Here is a 23,430-nt window from a genome sequence, read left to right on the forward strand (position 1 = left end):
AGCTTTATCTTGTAAAATGAAACTAAAAGCAGCTATATCATCTTATTTCCCAAAGTATATTTCTACAACCCAAGGCTGCTAATTTAGGTTTTGAGTTGGCACCTCTTTGAAAGACAGTGTGATCTTCATACTGCAGAACAAAATCCTAAATTACTTTGATTCCTTAGGCAATTACAAAATGCTGTCAATGGCTTGAGCCTACTCTGCCTAGAAAAACAGGGAAAAGTAACATCTGTATCAATGTCTTCAAGTCAATGATCAGAAAAGTACGAATTATTCCAGAGATATCATCCCAGACTATTTTACCTCACATACACACTGAACTATGAAACATGGCATGGAAAAAAGCATACTGTCCAACTAGAAGCCAAGCAGAGGCTTTGTGGAAGGCCTGCACAAGAATTATGCCCACTACATTTTCATTTCTTGAAAAGTGTCAGTGCACTTTCCACTTTATGAATAATATCTGAGGAAAGTTTGATTCAAGCATGTGAAACATCTAGACACTCACCTTGCTCATCGTCAGGGCATTATTCTTTGCCAAAACAATTTCCGGAGTGTCTGTAATGCATGTGAATTTGAGCTTATCAGCGGGCAGACGGTACTTCCTGTCACTTAGAATTTCTCCAGCTCTCTTGACTTTCTCGACCTCTACGGATCCAATGGGCACCCATCCAATTCCTCTTAACCACTCAAGATCAGCCTTGTAAATTGCCTGAAAATGAATAATGTCGAATATTTATAAAAATTACTTAGATAGCCAGGTGCCTGATCTGCATATACAATGATTCACAATTCTGATTCTTATTTGTGTAAAAATCTGTAAAGACCCACAGTTGTCTTCTTGCATGTAAATAGCCAAGTACTTAGTCTTCTGAATTCAGCCAAAATTTACAGATTTATTTTTTTTTTTTTTTTTTTTTTTTTTTTTTTTTTTGGTTTTTTTGGGCCACACCCGGTAACGCTCAGGAGTTACTCCTGGCTATGCGCTCAGAAGTCGCTCCTGGCTTGGGGGACCATATGGGACGCCGGGGGATCGAACCGCGGTCCGTCTCCTAGGCTAGCGCAGGTAAGGCAGGCACCTTACCTCCAGCGCCACCGCCCGGCCCCTACAGATTTATTTTTAAAATTTTATTTACTTGATAGTTTTGGGGCCACATTCAGCAGTGTTTAGGACCTTCTCCTGGTTCTGAGCTCAGGAATCATTGCTGTTGGGCACAGATTATATGAAATGCTGGGTGGGGCTCAAACCCACGTTAATGGTATGTCTTAGCCATTGTACTGTCCAGCCAAATTCTATCTGTTTGTTCGTTCGTTTGTTTGTTTGTTTATTTATTTATTTTTAATGCTTGCTACTTTAACAGTTTATAAAATAAAATCTCCTAACAATATGCAGTTTAACTGGTAGGAAGTAATTTTTGAAATTTGAGCTCCTTTTATTTAAGTGCCTCCTGAAAATTTATTTTCTAATTTAATTGCCCATTCTTTCTTATGAGAGCCTAGTACTCTAGAACAGTTTGTTCCTCTCTCATTGGAGAAATTCAAGGTCAATCATGCTATATAATGAAGGGATGAACACAGTTGAATATTTACATGTTGAATTTCTGGGAAGAGCAAAGTGTGCATTTTTATATGATTTATATTCATGTTTCTAAATCAAACAACACTTGTCTTTTTACTTATTTAATTTCTTTTTCTTTTTGAATCCCTTTCTTGGTTAACTAAAATAAAAATGGTATATCCTCCAGTGAACTTAGACAATTTGAAACTGGAACATTTTCTCCTAGAAATATAGCAATTAATTTTGTTTTTTGACATTTGGTAAATAATTTTTTAATGATGTTACCACTTTTATTATTCTTTCAAAAGCAGTTACATGTCAGAGATTGATCAGGAAAACCAGGAACAACTACTCCAATTAGGAAGCATCTGAGTCCCACGGACAACCTACAGTAAATGTGTCAAATCTATACTAGAAACTATAGTTTTCAGTATTTTAGCAAAAAATGTCTGACTGCGTGTTATTTGTTTCAGTCACAAGTTATACAGCTACTTTTTATTCTTAGAGAAAAGGAGTATGCAATCAATGCATTTAAAAATTAGATTAAAAAAATCTTAACCTGACTTGAATTAATCAGAATAGACAAATGTTCCATAGTCCTATAACAGAAACATATCATTTCATTTAATTTTAAGTAAAAGCAGCTGACTGTAGAAGTATTAACCACTATAAGCTGTCTATAAGCAATGAAGATCATAAGTTTTTTTTATACCCTATTTTTGATGGTATAGACATCTTAAAATAGTTATACTCACTATTTCTGCTATTTTTTCTTTTGGGGGGGTTGCCCTCACACAGCATTGCTCAAGGCTAACTCCTAAATCTCACTCAAGAATTTTTCCTGGTGGGGCTCAGGGACTCATATGGTGTGCCAGGGATTGAACCCAGGTCAGCTGTGTGAGAGGCAACTACCCTACCCACTGTACTATCTCTCCAGCTCCAATTGCTCACTATTTCTTGGATAAGCTCAACAATATAGAAATGTAATGCATCATTTCTATGAAAATAATCACTAAGCTTTTATGATAATTTAAAATATACATAATACTATTATAATATAACAATATAGTAAGATAATACTAATATGTAACAATGTAGTAATATAAAACTACATAATATGTAATTCAAAATATACATAATGATACTCCACAAGTTTAGTTTAATATTTTTAAAACCAAAGTTAGATGTGATTGGTTTGTTTTGAACACTATTATTCAAGGTTGCTCATGACTTTCATCAGATGGTCCAAAGATTTCATGGCACAAAAGTTAGAATCCCCTTTTAGAACCTTTAAGCACATTCTGAAGAATATTCAACCCACTCACATCACTTTGAAGGTCATAAGCTTTCCGAGCCTGGATGACATCATTCTGATCAGGAAGGCAGGTCCATTCATGTAGTGGATGCTTGTAGTCTATGTCGCTTACAAGGATCTGACACTTCTTGGCCAGTACCACCCCCAGCATATCCACGGGACTGGTGTACTTGGTTTTCCACTTTTCAAAGTCTTTTTTATACTCTCTGTCACTCTGGATCTTGGCAGCATGCAAGGACCACATTATTTTGGGGTCATCCTTAATGTCTCGGGCCCCTATGTGATGGCCAATCTGCTTGCGGTAACCTTCCTTGTACTTGTACTAAAAAAAAAAAAACACAGATGTACATTAATGATAAAGACATCTTATTTATACCATATTTTAGTTTTATATCATAATTTACTTTATTTTCTCCTTCAGGATTGTGAGGGAGAAAAGTTAAGGTTACCAACTATCTACATAAAATAGAAGCCTGATGCCTAGAGCTATTAGGTGATTTTTCCTAGGTCATACAATAGGTGGAAAAATGAGACCAGATTGAAAAGCCTCTGGATCCAGTAGTTTTTCCCTTAGACTATATTGCCCTTTGTTTATATTTGATTGGATAAGAAGTAGAACATCTTCTGCCATCTAACAGAACCTCTAGTTGATTTAAATTTTAATGATGGCTAAAATATATTAGTAATCTTTAAAAATATTTCTTGTTACTAGAATTTATTTGTGAATTTCCTGGTTGAAATGAGCTACAGGATTTGGGTCCTCAGCAGCCCTAGTACAGAAGGGTGGCACTGTGTTCCCTCAGGTAATGTTTCTCATGAGAAAGGAAGAAATAGACAGTAGAAGCAATGGCCAGAAAGGTGGCTCAATAGGCAGTAATACAAGCTTTATATATAGGGAAGTTTACATTTGGTCCCACAGAGACCCTTCAGTAATAAACCTGGAGAAGCTACTGAGTACTGCCTAGAGAAAGAGAGAGACAAAGACACAGAGACAGAGAGAAATAGACAGCCAAACACAGAGACAGAGTTAGACAGACGGAGAGACAAAGAGAGAAAGAGAGAGAAGGGGAGGAAAGTGGACGATGAGAAAAGATTCGTCCAATTTTCTCAATTTATTCTTGGGTCCTGTTAGGAGCATCCTGGTAGGAGACCTCACTAATTTTTAATTAATCTAAAACATATCCATATCTACTTTTTCTTTAAATCTGGAATGAAAACTTAGATGTAGGAGTAAAATGCTCACATTTATATTGGATGACATATGAGTTTCAGTATGTTTCACAAATATCTGAGTCAATTATTGTTAAATATCTGATGCTCAAAAAAGTGAACAATTTTTAGAGTCCTTTAAATACCTTTTGATTTTTGTTTTGTGCTATACCTGTTGTGCTCAGGGCTTATTCCTGGCTCCACATTCAGCAGGGTACCATATGGGATGCTTGGGATTGAACCCAAATTGGCCATATCTCTATGGCCCCTCAGTACTTATTTTAAAATATATTTGCCTCTCTTTGTATAATGGATTTATACCTTGTACTTTAAAAAAATTAGAAGGTAGTACATTATTTAATGTTTTTATTCACAGAAAATATGCTTTCATTTATGAAGCATAACTGGAGAACATCATTGGAGAAGAATTTTCTTAATAGGATTTTTTTCTACTAAATGAAAAAAATCCATAAAATTATATTCACAAATATTGTACACTACCTTAAAACATTTCACATGATTATCCACAACACTAATAAATGACATAAAAACAATCATTCTGTCAGGTTATACTATATAATAATGATAAAAACTGAAATGACAATCAGCTTTTGTTAATTTAGAGCAAATAAAAACACAAATTGCTACTAAGCACAGACAAAATCACAACACATCCTGAAAGTAACTTCAAATGTTATAAGATATAAGAATGTAGTAAATGCCAAAAATCTATATGCATTACCTATAAATGCTAAGCTTCAAAATAGAATCTTACTACCCAAACATTGTCATATTGTATAATTTGCAGATAAATGTGTTTAAGATTGTCCTATTATATTAACTACAAAATATCATTTACTAAGCTATGGGATAGAACAGTTGACAAAATACACATTAGACACCTGCTGAGAGGAGTGTGAAGCTTTTCATCTTCAAACTGTGTCAGTCAGGGGCTGCAACCAATTAGTTATAGAGTTTTCAACAACTCACTTTCTGAGTCTCCCCTGCCTCATCTGTAAAATTAGGAGGGGTGAATCAGACACTCTCTAAGGTCACTTCTGGGTTGCCTGTTTTATTATGTTGCAAATGAAATCATGTTGTGCTGATATAATAAGTATATGAATCAAATTGATACTGATTAGGAAGGTGGGAATATGCCACCTTCTATTAGGAAAAGTTCAACTAAAATTTTTAATAGGCTTTTAACCTAAAAAGAATTTCAGGGGCTTATGATGTGACTCACTGGGAGTACACATGCCTTGTAATGTGATTCCCATTAGGTCCAATTCCCAGCACCACAAACACAAAAAGGATTTAAACCTTTTAAAGACTTGACCTATTTATCATCATTAATATAATGAGGAACACCAAAACAATGAGTTCTAGTCATTCAAAAAGCTCTCATCTAAATTTTAATCCAAGGTCAAGGCAACTTCATGTGTATCAGAAGAAAATTAACATGGATAAGCAGGTATTTTGCATACATGATCTCCCTGAACTTTCATACCTTTGTAAAAGAATTACAAACCTAATTTCACAAAGAAATAGCTACCTCCCTTTTTCCCTTCTTTAAAGAAAATTTGGCTAAAATGAAAAAGACATCTGTCAAAAATTCCTTTTATTTCTCTCCCCACTTTTCTTATTTCTCTAATAGAAGCGATACATAATTTATCCCAGGTCTCCCACCCTCCCAGCCCATCCCTATTAAACACAATTAGGAAATAATGATTTGGAGCTAAAGAGTATAATACATGCAACTCGTGCTGGAGTGGTAGTCTCCATTCAGAGTTCAAAAATACACATTTTATCCACTAGGATAAAAGCATAAAAATAAACTACCAAAGTTTAAATAATATAAGGTAGTAATAATAAGGGTAATAATCAGGATCAGTCATATTATATTCAATCTCACTCTACTCCACCATAGCCTCTGAATGGGAAAAAATAAAAGCTAGCAGGAAAAGCAATTCAAAATCACTTCTGGCCTGGAATTATGGATACTAAAAAAATTAAGGTAAAGCTTTTTATGAACACTAAATTATTATGAATAAAGATAACTACATAACTATTTACTATAAGACAACTTTACTCTTAACATGAGTAATAAAAGAGGTGATAATTTCAAAGTATTATTAGTGAACTTGGGGCCGGAGCGATGGCGCAGTAGTAGGGCATTTGCCTTGCATGCGGCTAACCCAGGATGGACCTTGGTTCTATCCCCCAGCATCTCATTTGGTCCCCAAAGCCAGGAGCCATTTCTGAGCCAGGAGTTACTCCTGAGCGTCACCAAGTGTGGCCCAAAAACAAACAAAAAGGAGTGAACTTCATGAAGGTAATGAACATCTACATGTAGATACTGAGAACTATTTTGGAAAAGGCAAGAAAGCAGAGATTTGGATTATGTTTTATCTTTGACCTTACAAAGTGGTATTTGCCCAACAATATGGGGAAAAAAATTAGTGTTTTGCATAGTGAACACAAATACTGGAGGCACTCAGGGGGGACCATATGGGATGGCAGGGATTAAACCAGCTGCCTGTAAGGCAAGTACTCTATTCTGTAACATCACTCCAGCCCATCTTTACATTTTTGATTAGAAGTTGGAATACCAAATGATTTTAGAACCTGAAACAACAATATTTTTAAACAATTCTTAAAATAAACTTACTAACCACATCGGCTTTATGCGTTAAATTTCACAATTCACAGGGGAAAAAAGTCTTTCTTAACCCCAAATCTTCAAGTTCTAAAAGGGTGTTTTAAAAAATAATGTTCTTGGGAGGATGACATCTTGTGGTGTTCAGGGAACCACGTGGTGTTGAGGGATCAAACCTATGCTCTACCTACTGCACTTTCTTTTCATTGGCCTCTCACCTTGTAGTTTTAAGTTTAGTCTATGAACATAAAATTCAATTTAATAAATATCAAATTAAATTTAAGTGGGATACAATACAAAGTAAAGAACTGGAGATTTACATAGACAAAAAAAACAAGGTGATCATAAATTATTTTTTTAAAGCATTTAAATTTGCAATGTTTATTTTTTAAATTTTTGTGGCATAGAGGGTTTGGACTACACCTGACAATGCTTAGGCTTGATTTTGCACTCAGGAATTATTCCTGGTGCTCAGGGAACCATATGGGATTCGGGGGACAGAACCCCAGCAGCAATGCACGGTGAGACAAACACCCTAATCGCTAATATATACACTCAGTGTATATATTACCCTATATATACCTTGTACTTTTTACTCATTTGTTTTCATGTGCAACTTATACATGAGAAAATACCTAAAAGAAATTTAGATTTGTAGAAAAAACTAAGGTTCTAGCAAGAAAAGCTTTAATAATTTCCATTTTTAAAATATCTTTGAGTAAGAAATGCCTCTTTCAAAAGCAACAACTTACATCGCTAGCAATATTTCTTGAAGCCTTGGCTGCCTGGATTGGAATGGCATCCAAACGCAAATCATAACCTTCTTTCTTGGACTCTTCCAAAGCAAGCTTATAAAGTTTCTGTGAAAAAGAAAGTCATTAATCATTACTCCTTTCATTTACAAAATATGAAGCTGTTTATTATTATCTTGTTTCTGTCCTCATTTAAACTACAGAAATAAAATTTTTGTTATAAAAATTCCCAGATTTTATTGAAAGATAAAAATTAATTTTTTTTTCTGATTAAAAACACATTTTTTTTTCATAATGGCTTACATATCTTTCACTGTAGTATTTTGGGTACATATTCACATTGAATCAGGGGAATACCCATCACCTAATATGTCCTCTTCTCAATCAAAAATCAAATATGCTGAAAATAGGCAGAGTCCTGTCTAGAGGCTTCCAACCTCAGTTTGAGAGAGGATGTGAAAAAAGTAATTAAAATACCACAATACAAAAAAAATATCGAATTAAATAACCGATAAGCACCACAGCAATAAAGACAGGCACCACACAATAATCTCGGTTCTGAAATCAAATCATACTCAAGTGCAAAAAAGAAAGAGAAAAACAAAATAAAATAAAATAAAATAAAATAATATTGGAGACATCAACCGTAATCTCCACACCAAAATAAAGACGTCAAAAAAATAGATCATTTATTCTCCTCTTGCTGCTTTCGTGGTATGTGGAAGACTTCTACTTTATCTTGGATGGTAAAATCAGACCTGTTTCTAAAGATCTTGGTGGCTGTGCAGATCAGGGAATGGAGTTTATGAAGTCTTTCTTTGTGGTTCAAGCAGTTATGCTTCTTCAATGTCATTTTTTTTGTTTTTTATGTGTTCTAGGTGTTTCAGAATAGTGCTACCATTCTGTGTTTTTCTTTTGTCTTCTGACTTACTTCGTTTAACATAACATGATCTAGGTCCATCCACGTTGCTGCAAAGTCTGTGATTGTATCATTTCTAACTGCCATGTAATATTCCATTGTATATATGTACCACATCTTAATGATCCATTCATCTGTTGTTGGACATCGAGGTTGGTTCCAAGATTTGGCTATTATACTGAGTGCTGCAATAAATAGTGGGGTGCATACGTATTTTGGAATGAATGTCCTTCCATCTTGGGGGTATATGCCTAGGAGAGCAATTGCTGGGTCAAATGGCAGCTCAATTCTGAGTTCTTTGAGCACTCTCCAGACTTTTCTCCATAGATGTTGGACTAGGGGGCATTCCCACCAGCAGTGGATGAGAGTTCCTTTCATACCGCATCCTCGCCAACAAAGGTTGTTTCCATTATTTTTGATGTGAGCCAACCTCACTAGACAAACCATTGGCAAAACTTACCAAAAAAAAAGAGGGAAAACACCCAAATCACTAGGATCACGAATGAAAGGGGAGAGATTACAACAGAACCCCAAGAAATACAACATATCATGAGATCATATTATGAACAACTATATTCAACTAGGCTAGAGAACCCACCAGAAATCGACAGATTCTTGGACAAACACCCTCTTCCAAGACTGGAAAAGGAAGACCTAGAAACTCTAAACAGTCCAATCACTTCAGAGGAAATTGAAGACGTAATTAAAAGACTCCCTAAGAACAAATGCCCAGGCCCAGATGGATTTACAGGTGAATTCTATCAAACATTTCAAGAAGACTTATTACCACTGTTCCATAGGCTTTTCAAAACCATAGAAAAAACAGGAATCCTCCCCTGTGAGCGACCGAGCACCCACATGTTTAATGGAACTCTGAATGGATTTTTCACCGCTGCCTGATTCAAGCCAAAAGTTTGCATAGCCCTGAGCCAAAAGAACCCTGCAAATAAATTTAGTTCACCACAGAGAATCTGGCCTAACTAGATTCCTTAAACCCTTCCATGGAACCTGTTTTTTGTAACTGCTCTCAAGCATAGTTATAGATAGGTTTTTTGTAAGGTTTAAATTGTAATCCTTATTTGCTTGCACAAAAGAAAGATCTATTTGTTTAAGGATTTGCTTCCCCTCCCCCCATCCTGCCAGGTTTCTCCTTATCCTTCCCGCCATCAAAATGTGTCTGCTCCCATTGGTTAAAAATCGTTGTACCTGTACAAATCTGATTGGTTTAAGTTTCAATCCTGTGTTTTTGCTCCTCCCACTGAAGCAGGCTATAAAAACTCTGCTTGTTCTCAATAAACCTCTTGACAGGAATTCAGCTTGAGCTTTTTATTATTAACTTCTATGGCTTAATTTTCTAGGTGTTCACAAAAGAGCTTAACACTTGCGAATTATTTGTATTCGCCTTCTACCTTCTGTCCTGGTTGAGAGAAAGCTGCTGGCCGGAGTCTCTCCCATTAAAGGGCAGAAACGGAGGCGGGTACACTCCCCAACTCCTTTTATGAGGCTAATATCACACTCATTCCTAAAGAAGGCAAAGACACCACCAAAAAAGAAAACTACAGACCAATCTCACTAATGAACATTGATGCAAAGATACTTAACAAAATCTTAGCAAACCGAATCCAACACCTCATCAAAAAGATCATACATCACGATCAAGTGGGATTCATACCAGGAATGCAAGGTTGGTTCAACATACGCAAATCAATAAACATTATACACCACATCAACAACATGAAGGACAAAAACCACATGATCATATCAATCGATGCAGAGAAGGCGTTTGACAAAATCCAACATCCGTTCATGTTAAAGACACTCAGCAAAATAGGGTTAGAAGGCACCTTCCTTAAGATAGTTACAGCTATTTATGAAAAGCCTACAGCCAACATTATACTTAATGGCGAGAAGCTAGAAGCATTCCCACTAAGGTCAGGAACTAGGCAAGGCTGTCCACTCTCTCCACTCTTATTCAATATAACCTTAGAAGTCCTAGCAATAGCAATCCGACAAGAGAAGGGAATCAAAGGAATTCAAGTAGGGAAAGAGGAACACAAGCTAGCTCTATTTGCTGATGATATGATGATATACATCAAAAACCCTAAAGAATCCACAGAAAAACTCCTAGAAACAATCAACCAATACAGTAAAGTGGCTGGATACAAAGTCAATACACAAAAGACAGTAGCGTTTTTATATACAAACAATGAAGTTGAGGAGAGAGAGATTAAAAATACAATTCCATTTAAGATAGTATCAAAAAATATCAAATACCTAGGAATCAACCTTACAAGAGAAGTGAAAGATCTATACCAGGGAAACTTCAAAACACTTCAGAAAGAAATTGAAGACGATCTAAAGAAATGGAAGAACATCCCATCCTCATGGATAGGTAGAATTAACATAGTCAAAATGACTATTTTACCCAAACTGCTATATAGATTTAATGCAATCCCTATCCAAATCCAGACACAATTCTTTAAAGAAATAGAACAATCAATTATAAAATTCATTTGGAACCATAAAAGACCCAGGATAGCTAAACACATTCTGAAAAATGAGAAGTTGGGAGGTATCTCCTTACCTAACTTGAAACTATACTATAAAGCCATAGTAATAAAAAACAGCATGGTACTGGAACAGAGACAGGACCTCAGACCAGTGGATTAGAACAGAATTCCCAGACATAAACCCCCAGATATATAGCCAACTAATATTTGATAAAAGAGGCAAGAATATGAAATGGAACAAAGAAAGCCTATTCAACAAATGGTGTTGGTACAACTGGAAACTCATATGCACGAAAGTGAAAATCGACCCATATCTCACTCCTTATACAAAAGTCAACTCAAAATGGATCAAGATCTGGAAATCAGACCTGATCTATAAAGTTTATCGAGAATAAAATAGGCAGAACACTCGAAGACCTTTATATCAAAAGGGTCTTTGAGAATGGAGCACCAATGGCAAAACGTTAGCATCAACTATAAACAAATGGGACTATATCAAACTAAAAAGCTTCTGCATGGCAAAAGAAACCCTACTTAATGCAAGAAGACAGCTAACAGAATGGGAAAAAATCTTTTCACTTGATATATCAGATAAAGGGCTGATATCTAGAACATACAAAGCGCTCAGAAACCTGAGCCCTTCAAAACCAAACGAAGCCATAAAAAAATGGGGAGACGAAATGAATAGACATTTCTCTGAGGAAGAGAGAAGGATGGCCAACAAACACATGAAAACATGCTCACCTTCGCTCATCATCAGGGAGATCCAAATCAAGACAAAAATTAATTTTTTATGAGGATTGTAAAGAATGGTATCTCATTGGCAAAATGTTTTATTAATACATTTTTAGTTGAATCACCATGAGATACAATTACAAAGTTGTTTGTGTTTGAGATTCAGTCATACCGTGTCCAACACTAATCCCTTCACCAGAGCACATTTCCTGCCACTAATGTCCCCAGTTTCCCTTCTACCCTACTCCCTTCTTGCCTCCCTATATAATGTTCTCTCTCTCTCTCTCTCTCTCTCTCTCTCTCTCTCTCTCTCTCTCTCTCTCTCTCTCTCTCTCTCTCTCTCCACTGTGGTTTGTGCTATTGTTAATGGTGAATGTCTTTCTTTCTCTTTTTTGGAGATATCCTATACCTGGTGGCACTCAGGGGTTTCTCCTGGCTCTAAGCTCAGAAATTGCGCCTGGCTTGGGAGACCATTGGAAGACCTTATCAAACTCACTGACCCATAGGGAAAAGTATAATTTCAGAATATAATTTATTTTGAGACATTTCTACATTAGCCTCCTATCCCCTGAAATCCTATTGTTAAAGGCTGGTCTACTTTGTGACCCACCACTATCCCAATCAAAGAAGACCTACAATTTTATTGAATATAAGTTTGAAATATGTGCATTAGAGTTTCCACTAAAAGAACAATAGAAATTATTCATTTTCATCCTTTGAGTTTTTTTTTTATAAAGATGAATAGCTTACTTACATCACTGTAGTTTATTCTGTTGAGTTTGGCCAGCATGATTTCTGGTGTGTCAGGCATGACATGAATTGTTTTCTTGTCATTATCCCAAGCCTCCGTATATAAGCGCTATGGGGAAAAAGATGAAAAGGTTATTTTGGAGTTGAAAGAGTTTCCTTTTTTCTGTGCCAATCATTTCTTTTCTGTACAAATAGAGATAAAGTTAGTAGGTTTGTATAAATTCTTATCAGGTAAGTATTTTTTCCAAGAGCTTACTATTTCATTAATTTACCGTTTCTTCCTTTGTAGGCGTGGGATACAACTGGTGGTGCTCAGTGCTTATTTATGGCAAGGCTTGTGGGGTAATATGGGTTTTGGAAATCAAATCTGGGTTGGCCACATGCAAAGAAAGTGCACTACCAATTGTACTATCGCTTTAGTTCCAGTTTTTATTATTTTTTATTATTTCTTATTAAATTTTTTATAGTTCAGAAAAGTAAGCAGATTGCAATCCCTAAAATCTGTGTGTAATAAAATAATTGCAGGTCTTTGTATTTCAACCTGAGTTCAGTAATTTCAAGCATCACTAAATAATTATGGTACTAAATAGAAAATTATCTTTAAAGAAATTATATATTCTACAGAGTGGAAATGGGCTAAAGAATAAGGCGTCTGTCTTGGCTGCAATGGACCCAAAGAAATGATATATCTTACAAGAATTTCCAAAATCTTATTCTATGTCATAATTTTTATCCTATTTTGAGGTAAAGTCTGATACTTACTAATGAGGAATTAAGACTCACCTTATTCATATTAATAGCATTGTTCTTTGCCAGAACCTGCTCCAGAGAATCGGTTATGCTGGTGAATTTCATTGAGTCTGGACGTTGACGGTAGATATTGTCACTCAGTATCTCTGTGGCCCTCTTGGCTTTAACAACTTCCAATGAGCCAATTGGTACCCAGCCAATACCCTTCATCCATTCAAGATCTGCCTTGTATACATTCTACAAGTCAACAGGTAAACATATTTATTAAATAAAGAGTACATATGATTCACTGTCACAATATGGAACATAGCAGACAAATACAAAGCCATTGATGAACAGATAAAGCACCAGTATAGCTAGATATTCTTGTATATATAGTACTGAAACCTAATCATATTTTCCTGAGCATTTATAGGTACAGAGGACCTATAAACAATGAGGGTTTTTTTTTTTTACGATTTTTTAAAAATAAATTCTCGAATTGAATTACTGTGAGATACATAGTTATAAAGTTGTTTAACTATAATTGTATTTCAGTTTTTACTAGTTTTTTTTTTAAAAGTTTTTACTAGTTTTTAATTGAATTGCAAACCACAGTGATCAGAAAGAAAAAAGGTAGTGGAGGAGAGAAAAGTGTCTGCTATAGAGACAAAACTGGATTGGGGAGAAGAAAACTGAAGAGACTGGTGGTAGGAATTATACACTAGTGATGAAGGGGTGATTTTTGGAACTTCGTATGAGTTTTGTTTTGTTGGTTTTTGTTTGGGGCCACACCTGGTATTGCTCAGGATTCTCCTTGTTTTGCACTCAGGAATTACTTCTGGCAGGGCTCAGGTTACTGATGTAGGGGATAGAACCTGGTCAGCTGTATGCAAGGTAAACTATATACTATTGCTCCAACCCCTGTATAAGGTGTTTTTTTTTTCTGTTGTTGTTTTTAGTAAAAGTTACAGTCCATTGTAGAGCGTATGTATTATAAAAATTTTACTCAAGTGTTCAGCGTCTGCAACCTTGAAAAATGTGCTTCAAATGCATCCAGTTTGCACTAGTGAAGGAGGCCTATTCTATTTATGCCTGAAACCCAATTCCGAGCATGCTTGTAATCATGGTGCTTATATTATATATTTATATATTAAAAAAAACTTTAAATAAAAGAACTATGCTCAGATCAATGCCTTGTGAAAAGCCAGGAGTCTTACTGACTTTTCTGTCAATAAAAATAAAATATGGATATTCGTTTAAACTGTTACAATATTCAACTTAATATATTGTATTAGTACTCTCTCTACACTAAACACATATTTTCAACTCTTTCAGTTCAAAATTTGCAGCTATATATTTTTGAAGACTGTCTTTTATCTAACTTAAAGGAAGTTTAAGTCACTAGTGAGAAATACACCAGTATTACTGATGATATTTTTTTTTTTTTTTTGGTTTTTGGGCCACACCCGGTAACGCTCAGGGGTTACTCCTGGCTATGTGCTCAGAAGTTGCTCCTGGCTTGGGGGACCATATGGGACACCGGGGGATCGAACCGCGGTCCGTCCAAGGCAGCGCTGGCAAGGCAGGCACCTTACCTTTAGCGCCACCGCCCGGCCCCTACTGATGATATTTTACATTATTTTCTAATTCACATAACTCAGGAAAAGAAACAAATTTGTGAACAAATTTTAGTGCTTCCAATGGGAAACTCCTTTCAAACATCCAATTGCACATTATTTGAAATATAAAAATTCAAGTTCATTGGCAGTAGTTAGATGTAGATGTATTTTGGTTGTCTTTGGTTTGAGACAACCCATCTGTGCTCATGGCTTACTCTTAGATATGCATGCAGAGATCACTCCTGGTGAAATTCAGGGGGATCATATGGAGTATTAAACCTAGATTAGCTTTATAAAAGGCATACATACCTTACCCCACTGTTCTAGCTCTCCAGCCCCAAGATGTATTTTTAACATACAAAATCAGCATCAGGGATACTTACATCACTCTGGAGCTCATAAGCTTTCCGAGCTTGGATGATGTCATTCTGGTCAGGCAGGCAGGTCCACTCATGAAGAGGATGTTTATAGTCCACGTCACTGACCAAGGTCTGACATTTCTTGGCCAAAACAATACCAAGCATATCCACTGGGCTGCTGTATCTGGTCTTGTATTTCTCGAATTCTTTCTTATACTCACGGTCACTCTGCACTTTGGCAATATGAAGGGACCACATCATCTTGGGGTCATCATGGATAGCTCGGGCTCCAATGTGGTGTCCCAGTTGCTTCCTATAAGCTTCTTTGTATTTATACTAAAAGAGAGAACCCAGTAAATGAAAGAAAGCATCAAAGGCAATTCCTTATTTATTTTTTGTGATGGTGCTTTGCTATGAACTTCTGAAAAAGTGAGGGATCTTCATCAAATGTGCTGCTGTAAAGCTTTATATAGGGGCATGCTAAATTTCAGAGAGGATACTGTAAAAAAAAATACTTCCAAAAAATAACTCTACAGTGATTTTTTGACATTATGCTAGAAAACTTTAAGATAGCTAATGGTGGTTAAAACTAAATTGAAGCATGATGAGTTAAAAAACTACAGTGAACAGTAGTGGGTAAACTACTCTAAAATTATATCTCATATGTTTAAGTGGTTTTATATTTTATATATGGGATATGTCAAAATGATCCCTTAATTTTTTTATCCTAGGGCATTCTGATCAATAATTTCCATTGCATAAATAATCTGGGAGTAATTAATATGAATAATCATTGAACATATTTCCACAAATGTTTCAGAAATGAAACTTCCTAAGTAGGTGTCTGGGTTATTGACAACAAGTACAAAAACACCATCAGCTCTTACATCACTGGCAATATCCCGGGAGGCCTTGGCAGCTACAATGGGAATGGCATCACTTCTCAAATCATAGCCTTCTTTTTTGGCTTCTTCCATGGCCTGCCGATAGAGGCTCTGGGGAAAAGAAATAATAGATTTTAGATGAAATATTCTGACTCTACAAATGTACTTTTGTCTTTTTTTTATTTTGTTTTGGTTTTTGGGCCACACCTGGTGATGCTCAGGGGTTACTCCTGGCTATGCGCCCAGAAGTCGCTCCTGGCTTGGGGGACCATATGGGATGCCAGGGGATCGAACCGCGGTCCGTCCTAGGCTAGCACTGGCAAGGCAGACACCTTACCTCTAGCGCCACCATGCCGGCCCCAAAATGTACTTTTGTCAAAGGAAGAATACACTGGTATGAAGAATTGTACTGCCATATTCAGCTTTCATTTTTAAGATCTATATATTTTTAATTTAATTAATTTTTTAACAAGCCTTTCACAGTCGTATTTCAGTAACATAGTGACAATGCATTAGGGCCTTTCCCACCACCAGTGTTGATCTACCTTCCTCATGATTCTTAGCATGCATTCTATACCTCCACCCTTCGACCCCTAGACTGCTAGTGTAATAGGTGCATTTTGTGTATAACTTGTTGAAGTTTGGGTCTCTTGATTCTACTCTTGTTGACTTTGATTTGGATATTTAGGGATGATCATTTTTATTTCCATTCTATGCTCCTGGGACCATTTGGACCCTGGATCCCACCCACTTTTTTTTTTCTTTTCTCAATTTGTAGGGAGACATAAATGTGAGGCAGAACCAGATGATTCATGTTCTATGGTTCCATAAAAATAAATAAATAAATAAAGGCAGGAGCCCCTATCTAAAAGCTATAAGTATAAAAAAAATGAAAACAAGGGGGGGCAGATATGGCAAGTGTTTTATGTTATTTTCTTTATAGACACAGTAAATGTTGGGGAAATTAAAAAAAATTTTCTTGTCCTAAGAGATACATGGTGTCTCTTCTCTTGAAGCATTCGGTCATGAGATTAGCTATAGGCTCCAGGCATGTTAGTTGTCAAAACCCAAGGTATTTCTTTATGGTCCCAGGAAAAGTTCTGTTCTGTTGCTGTTGTCAAGAGTCAGTCTTCTGTAATTAGAGATCTTAGATTTTGCACAGATTCTAAGGTGAAGTTTAGGACAAAGTCTTTCTTTATGGTCCCAGAAATTTCTACATTTTACATGTACTTTGAAATTCACATTGTAATTACTCATCTCTACAAAAAAGTAAAAATCTGCCTTTTACTATAACTTGGATAAAATAGGAGGGTGTCAAGTTAAGAAATGAGTCAGAGGAGAAGGATAAATACCAGATGATCTCAATCAGACGTTAATATAACTAAACAAAGAAAGATAATGGCTAATGGCCAATAAAAATAAATCCTGAGATTCTGTCAACAGAACTGATCCTGCTAACCAGTGGCAGGGAGGTCCTGAGAAGAGATCTAGGGAAAATGTTGGAGAGATATTCATGTTACTTCTTAGTTATTGTAATTAGATTGAATTAAGAATCCTGGATAATTTTGGATTTTAAGAATTCTTATTTTAATTCTTGTAAATAAATCAGGTTATTCTGAACATGTTAAAGAAATCCTATTTTTTTAAAGTGACTTGAATGTAAAGGAAATAAATTAAAGTTTATTAAGAAGCTATTTCACAATAGACTTCACACTGAATATTTTATATTGAGAAAGATAGCTATATGTATGAACATAAATGTTACCTTAGTTAGTCATAAAAATCAGCATTGGCATATTAAGTTTTTGGTTTTGTTTTGCGGGTTATACTGGGTGAAGCTCAGGGCTTACTCTTGGATCTCTGCTCATGGTGGTACCTGAGGGTCTGTATGTGGTGCCAGGGATCAAACTAGAGTTGGCCATTTGTGAGACAACTGTCTTTCTTATTCCTGTACTTTCTCTCTAAAGTAAGCATATAAAAGCATTTGCTTCTCCTATTTTAGGGATGACCTATCTGAAGAAGAAAAATTCACAAAACATGTTTTGGAGCAAGTGCTATTTTGATAAGTAGGAACAATTATTTTAAATTGAATTTACAATGTTTTATCATTAATAATTGACTTTGAGGGGAGATTTTTGCCAGGCATGGAGATGTTTTTGTGTCTGACTATCCAACATTTTAGTTTTCAGTACAATAATATGTAGAGCAAGAGAAATGAAAGAAAAAAATTGAGCTTATTGATTCACATGAGTATTTAATACATAGTTCTGACTTTTCTATTTATTTACAAAAATAAATATAGTCGGGGCCGGAGAGATAGCATGGAGGTAAGGCATTTGCCTTTCATGCAGGAGGTCTTCAGTTCGAATCCCAGCACCCCATATGGTCCCCTGTGCCTGCCAGGAGCAATTTCTGAGCCTGGAGCCAGAAATAACCCCTGAGCACTGCCAGGTGTGACCCAAAAACCACACACAAAAAAAAAATAAATAAATAAATAAATAAATAAATAAATAAATAAATATAGTCAAAGAAAGAAAATAAACCAGTCTTACCTCACTATAATTTATTTTATTTTGTCTTGCCAACATGATTTCAGGCGTATCCGGCATGATGTGGATTTGAGTCTTGTCTTTGTCCCAGGCTTCTGTGTATAAGCGCTAGGAGGTATAAAAAGGTTAGAAAATAAAGTCAAAAATAGGGATTTTCATTTCAGAGTTCAAGATGGCTAGAAGCTAATCTTCTTGAAATGTATTTTATCTTTATATTCCTGTATTTTGGCATTACATACTATTTGCTGCCACTAAATAAGAATGGGTACTAGAATTAGAAAAAGAATATGTATGTTTGCATATATATGAGTATTCTCTTATTGGATTACCTCTATCCCAATTAAAATAAAAAAATTCTAAGCATTTATACTCCTAAGTGTATGTGCATATTTATATTTACTGTGGCTATATTATCAAATCCTTCTCCATGGTACTTCTTTGTTGATTTATTTAATAATTGTGGTGCACCTGGATATGCATGGTAAATACAATGAAAATTGTATCTGACTTATTTGTTTTATAATTTCCTACATAATACCCAACAAGAAAAAAATCTTGCTATAAAGCCAGGCTAACTTTCATAGACTTTGAATAATTTGAATAACAAATAACAGTCCTATTCTTTCAAACATATTTATTTATTTAGGGGCTTTCCAAGTTGTACTGAGGGGACTTGAGAAGTTATAACAAGGGGCTTAGAATACAGTGCTGTTTGAGCCCTGCAGTGTTGGGAATTCCCTGGGGCTCTCAGTGATCATCTAAGTCTGTTATATGTGTTAAGAGGGGGCTGGAGAGATAGCACAGGGGTAGGGCATGGGGCTTACCTGGGATAGATTGGGTTTGATTCCCAGCATCCCATGAAATCCCCGGAGCCTGCTAGGAGTGAATTTTGAGCACAAAGCCAGGAGTAACCCCTGAGCCCCACTGGGTGTGACCCAAAACCCAAACATAAATAAATAAATTAAAAAAAAACATGGTAAGGGAATAGAACTGGGGTTGGCTGCATAGAAAGCATGTACTCTAATACAAAACTATCTCTCCAGCTTCAGCTCTGCTATTGTTAATTTTGGCTATTTTTCAAGAGATATCAAAGCAGATGTATATGTATACATATATGCATATGTGGGTGACCGTGCACCCCACATGTTCAATGGAACTCTGGATGAATTTTCCACCGCCTGCCTGATAGCCACAAAGTTTGCATAGCCCCGAGCCAACAGGAAACTCTGCAAATAAATTTAGCTCAGCACACAGAATCTGGCTGAACCAGATTCCTTAACCTTTCCATGGAATCTGTTTTTGTGCCTGCTCTCAAGCATGTAGTTATAGATATGTTTTTGTAAAGTTTAAATTGTGATCCTTATTGCTTGCGCAAAAGAAAGATCTAAATGGAAAATAGGCTAAACAAAAAATTGTATTTGCGTAAATATCAATTAGCTATTTGTTTAAGAATTTGCTTCCCCTCCCCTCATCCTGCCAGGTTCCTCCTTATCCTTCCCGCCATCAAAATGTGTATGTGCAGTATGTGCACTAAACCAAAAAAGAAATTTATGCTCCCATTGGTTAAAATTGTTGTACTTGTACAAATCTGATTGGTTTATGTTTCAATCCTATGTTACTACTCCTCCCACTGGAGCAGGGCATAAAAACCCTGCTCTCCCCTTAATAAAGTCTCTCGACTGGCACATGTCACCCTGAGCCCTTTACTAACTTCTACAGCTTAATTTTCTAGGTGTTCACAAAAGAGCTTAACACTCGTGAATTATTTGTAGTTGCCTTCTGCCTTCTGTCCTGGTTGAGAGAAAGCTGCTGGCCGGAATTCTCTCCCAGTAAAGGGCAGGAGCAAAGGCAATTACATGCATATATATATATATATATATATATATATATATATATATATATATATATATATACACTTACATTTCTATATAAACATTCTTTAATTTTAGGGTCATAACTGGTGGTGCATAGGGATTACTTTGGGCTTTCCACTCAGAAATAACTCCTAGGTGGCTCAGGGAACCATATGAAATGATGGAGATCAAACTCAGTTCAGGAACATGCAAGTCAAGTGCTCTAATGACTGTGATATATCTCTAGCCCCTCTATTTAAATATTTTATATCATAGTAAATATATATTTAAAATCCTAACATAACTGAGTTGAGAGTTTAACCAAATAAATGTATAGAGAATGGAAATTAGGTAAAACAGAAAGATAATTACTTAGATATTCTTAATGGAGCCATATTTTATTACCCAACAACTTAGTGCTCACCTTGTTCATGGTGATGGCATTGTTCTTGGCTAGCACCTGCTCAAGGGAATCAGTCACACTTGTAAACTTTAGTTTGTTTGGAGGCTGGCGGTAAATGTTGTCACTCAGTATCTCTGTAGCTCTCTTGCACTTTTCCACATCCAAAGACCCTATGGGGACCCAGCCAATGCCTTTCATCCACTGGAGGTCTGCTTTATAAACGTTCTGGCGAAATCAAATGCAAAAGCAAGTATTAACAGAAGCTGTTGTAGCACAATTAAAAAAAAAAGACTAGAAACTTCCAACCTTTGTTGATGTCTTTAAAAAATATGAAAATTTGGGCTGGAGCAATAGTACAGTGGGCAGTGTGCTTTTCTCACATGAATCTGACCCAGGTTCAACACCCCAGTACCCCTGAGCCCATTAGGAGAGGTCCCTGAGCAGAGTCAGGAATAAGCCCTTTGTTCTGTGAATGTTAAATATATTGACATTGGCTAGTGGAATCATTGTTCTAAAAACACAAGAAGCAAACCTCAAATTTTGATGCGAGATGGGGGGGGTCACTGTTGGAGGGGGGGTATCCTTGTTTATAACTAAAACCCAAATGCAAACATGTTTGTAATCATAGTGCCTAAATAAATATATTAAAAATAAGTAAAAGAAATATAAAAATAAAAAAATCTGGATATGGCCCAAAATTTAGTAAAAGAAAAATAATAAACATAATAATATTAAAATAAATTAAAATATAAAATTAAAAATTATAAAATATGAAGGCCAAATTAGTTGTAGCTTTAGGGTATTTTATCTCTTTAAAATGAAGGCATAGAGAATTAATTGTAGAGAGAAGAAACATTCCTTGTAAGGGCTCTAACACCTAGGCCACTATATATTAATATTTATCACTGTCATTAAACAGGTCTCAGTACTCACATCACTCTGGATGTCATAGGCCTGTCGAGCATGGATGACATCATTCTGGTCAGGCAGGCATGTCCACTGGTGCAGGTAGTTTCTGTAGTCTGCGTCACTGACCAAGGTCTGGCATTTTTTGGCCAGCACCACACCCAGCATGTCCACAGGGCTGGTGTACTTGGTCTTCCATTTCTCAAAGTCCTTTTTGTACTCTCTATCACTCTGGATCTTGGCCACATGTATGGACCACATCATCTTGGGGTCATCTTTAATGTCCCTGGCCCCAATGTGATGGCCAAGCTGCTTGCGGTAACCAACTTTGTATTTGTACTAAAATAAAAGTGGTTATTAAAAAGGAAAAAGAATAGAAAGAAACAAAAGTCATTTACTTAAAACTTCATTCTTTTAAAATGATCTTCTTGATAAGAAATGGAATAATGTGAATAAAAACTCATGTTCTCAGGCTAAATTTTGATTAGACTTCACAACAATACTCTAACATGAATACAGATCAAGCTTCTAGATTCTATGGTCTATAGATATTAATTTCTTAGAAATAAAGATCATAACATTTCAGAAAATCCATGAGAACTATTTACTGCCTCATCTTTTTTTGGGGGGGCAATGAAGTCAGTTACCCATAAATTTAAGGTAACATTTTTAAAATTATTCCTGAATCCTCAGTATCATTTTACAACTCTCCTCACCTCTTAAAACTAGATCTTCTGACTTTCATGGATACAAGTCTCACAGAAGTAGAACTGACTTGTTCTCCTGCAAGGTCTAGCTTTCTCATTTGACTGAGGTTTGTTGAGATTTCTCACATGAGAAAATAGATTGTTCATTTATAAAATAGCATTTCAGAGCTTTCCTTATCATGGTAAGTACTGAATCTGTGTGATTTCTCTCTACTTTAAGGCACAACATTTGATATACCGTAAGTATCGGTCTCGCAGGGGTCTCAAACTCAATTTACCTGCGGACCGCAGGAGGCAAAGTCGGGGTGATCCTTGAGTGCAAAGTCAGTAATAAGCCTTGAACATTGGGGTTGTGACCCAAACAACTAAAACAAACAAAACAAAAAAAGATTCCTCTAGGGCAGGGCCACAAAATGTTGTATGGAGGGCCGTTTGCGACCCACAGGCCACAAGTTTGAGACCCCTTCAGTCTACCAGAATACTCTATATCTTTCAAAGACAGTGTGACATGGGATCAAATACAGAATTTTTTTTTTGGTTGTCTTTATTTTTCTTTTCATTTTAGAAAACGCATTTGGTTAATTTTGGAAGCATTTTAGTAATTGTGTTTAAGTAAAGAGTTTTCAAAATTTATGGTTTGGGGAAAAGATATTTATCCTAGAATTGGTTATATAATGTCATTTATTTCCGATATTGAACAATTTACATAACTAAGGATTTGAAAAAATAAATAACTCTGGCATTTTCTTAATTCTCTGAAGGTTCTGTGCTAAAAATACCGAAATAAATTGCTCATAATTGCAGGTAGAAGCAAGTGTACATTAACTTCAATTTTATGCTGTATAATATAAACCTGGCTATCATATTTGGATATCAAAGCCTTTTGGAGTCATAAATAATAAATTTAATAAAAAATTAAATGAAAAAATTAAAAGATTTAAAAAATAAATTTTTCAATGACAAGCATCTTTAATTTAGAGATGTCAGTAAATGTGCTTTAATTAACACATA

General features: G+C 35.8%; 1 protein-coding gene across 1 annotated transcript in view; it reads right to left on the reverse strand.

Annotated features, from left to right (window-relative positions):
* Positions 1 to 23,430, reverse strand: part of NEB (nebulin) — a 263,307-nt gene that overhangs the window by 115,990 nt on the left and 123,887 nt on the right. The window contains exons 66-72 of the mRNA XM_049772977.1: positions 16,005 to 16,112; positions 15,142 to 15,453; positions 13,191 to 13,394; positions 12,412 to 12,516; positions 7,494 to 7,601; positions 2,887 to 3,198; positions 512 to 715 (exon numbers count right to left, since the gene is read on the reverse strand). Of these exons, the coding sequence (XP_049628934.1) occupies positions 512 to 715; positions 2,887 to 3,198; positions 7,494 to 7,601; positions 12,412 to 12,516; positions 13,191 to 13,394; positions 15,142 to 15,453; positions 16,005 to 16,112 (1,353 nt within the window). The remainder of the gene's footprint in view (positions 1 to 511; positions 716 to 2,886; positions 3,199 to 7,493; positions 7,602 to 12,411; positions 12,517 to 13,190; positions 13,395 to 15,141; positions 15,454 to 16,004; positions 16,113 to 23,430) is intronic.

Source organism: Suncus etruscus, chromosome 5, assembly GCF_024139225.1.
Source record: "Suncus etruscus isolate mSunEtr1 chromosome 5, mSunEtr1.pri.cur, whole genome shotgun sequence".
In the NCBI taxonomy this organism is placed as follows: domain Eukaryota; kingdom Metazoa; phylum Chordata; class Mammalia; order Eulipotyphla; family Soricidae; genus Suncus; species Suncus etruscus.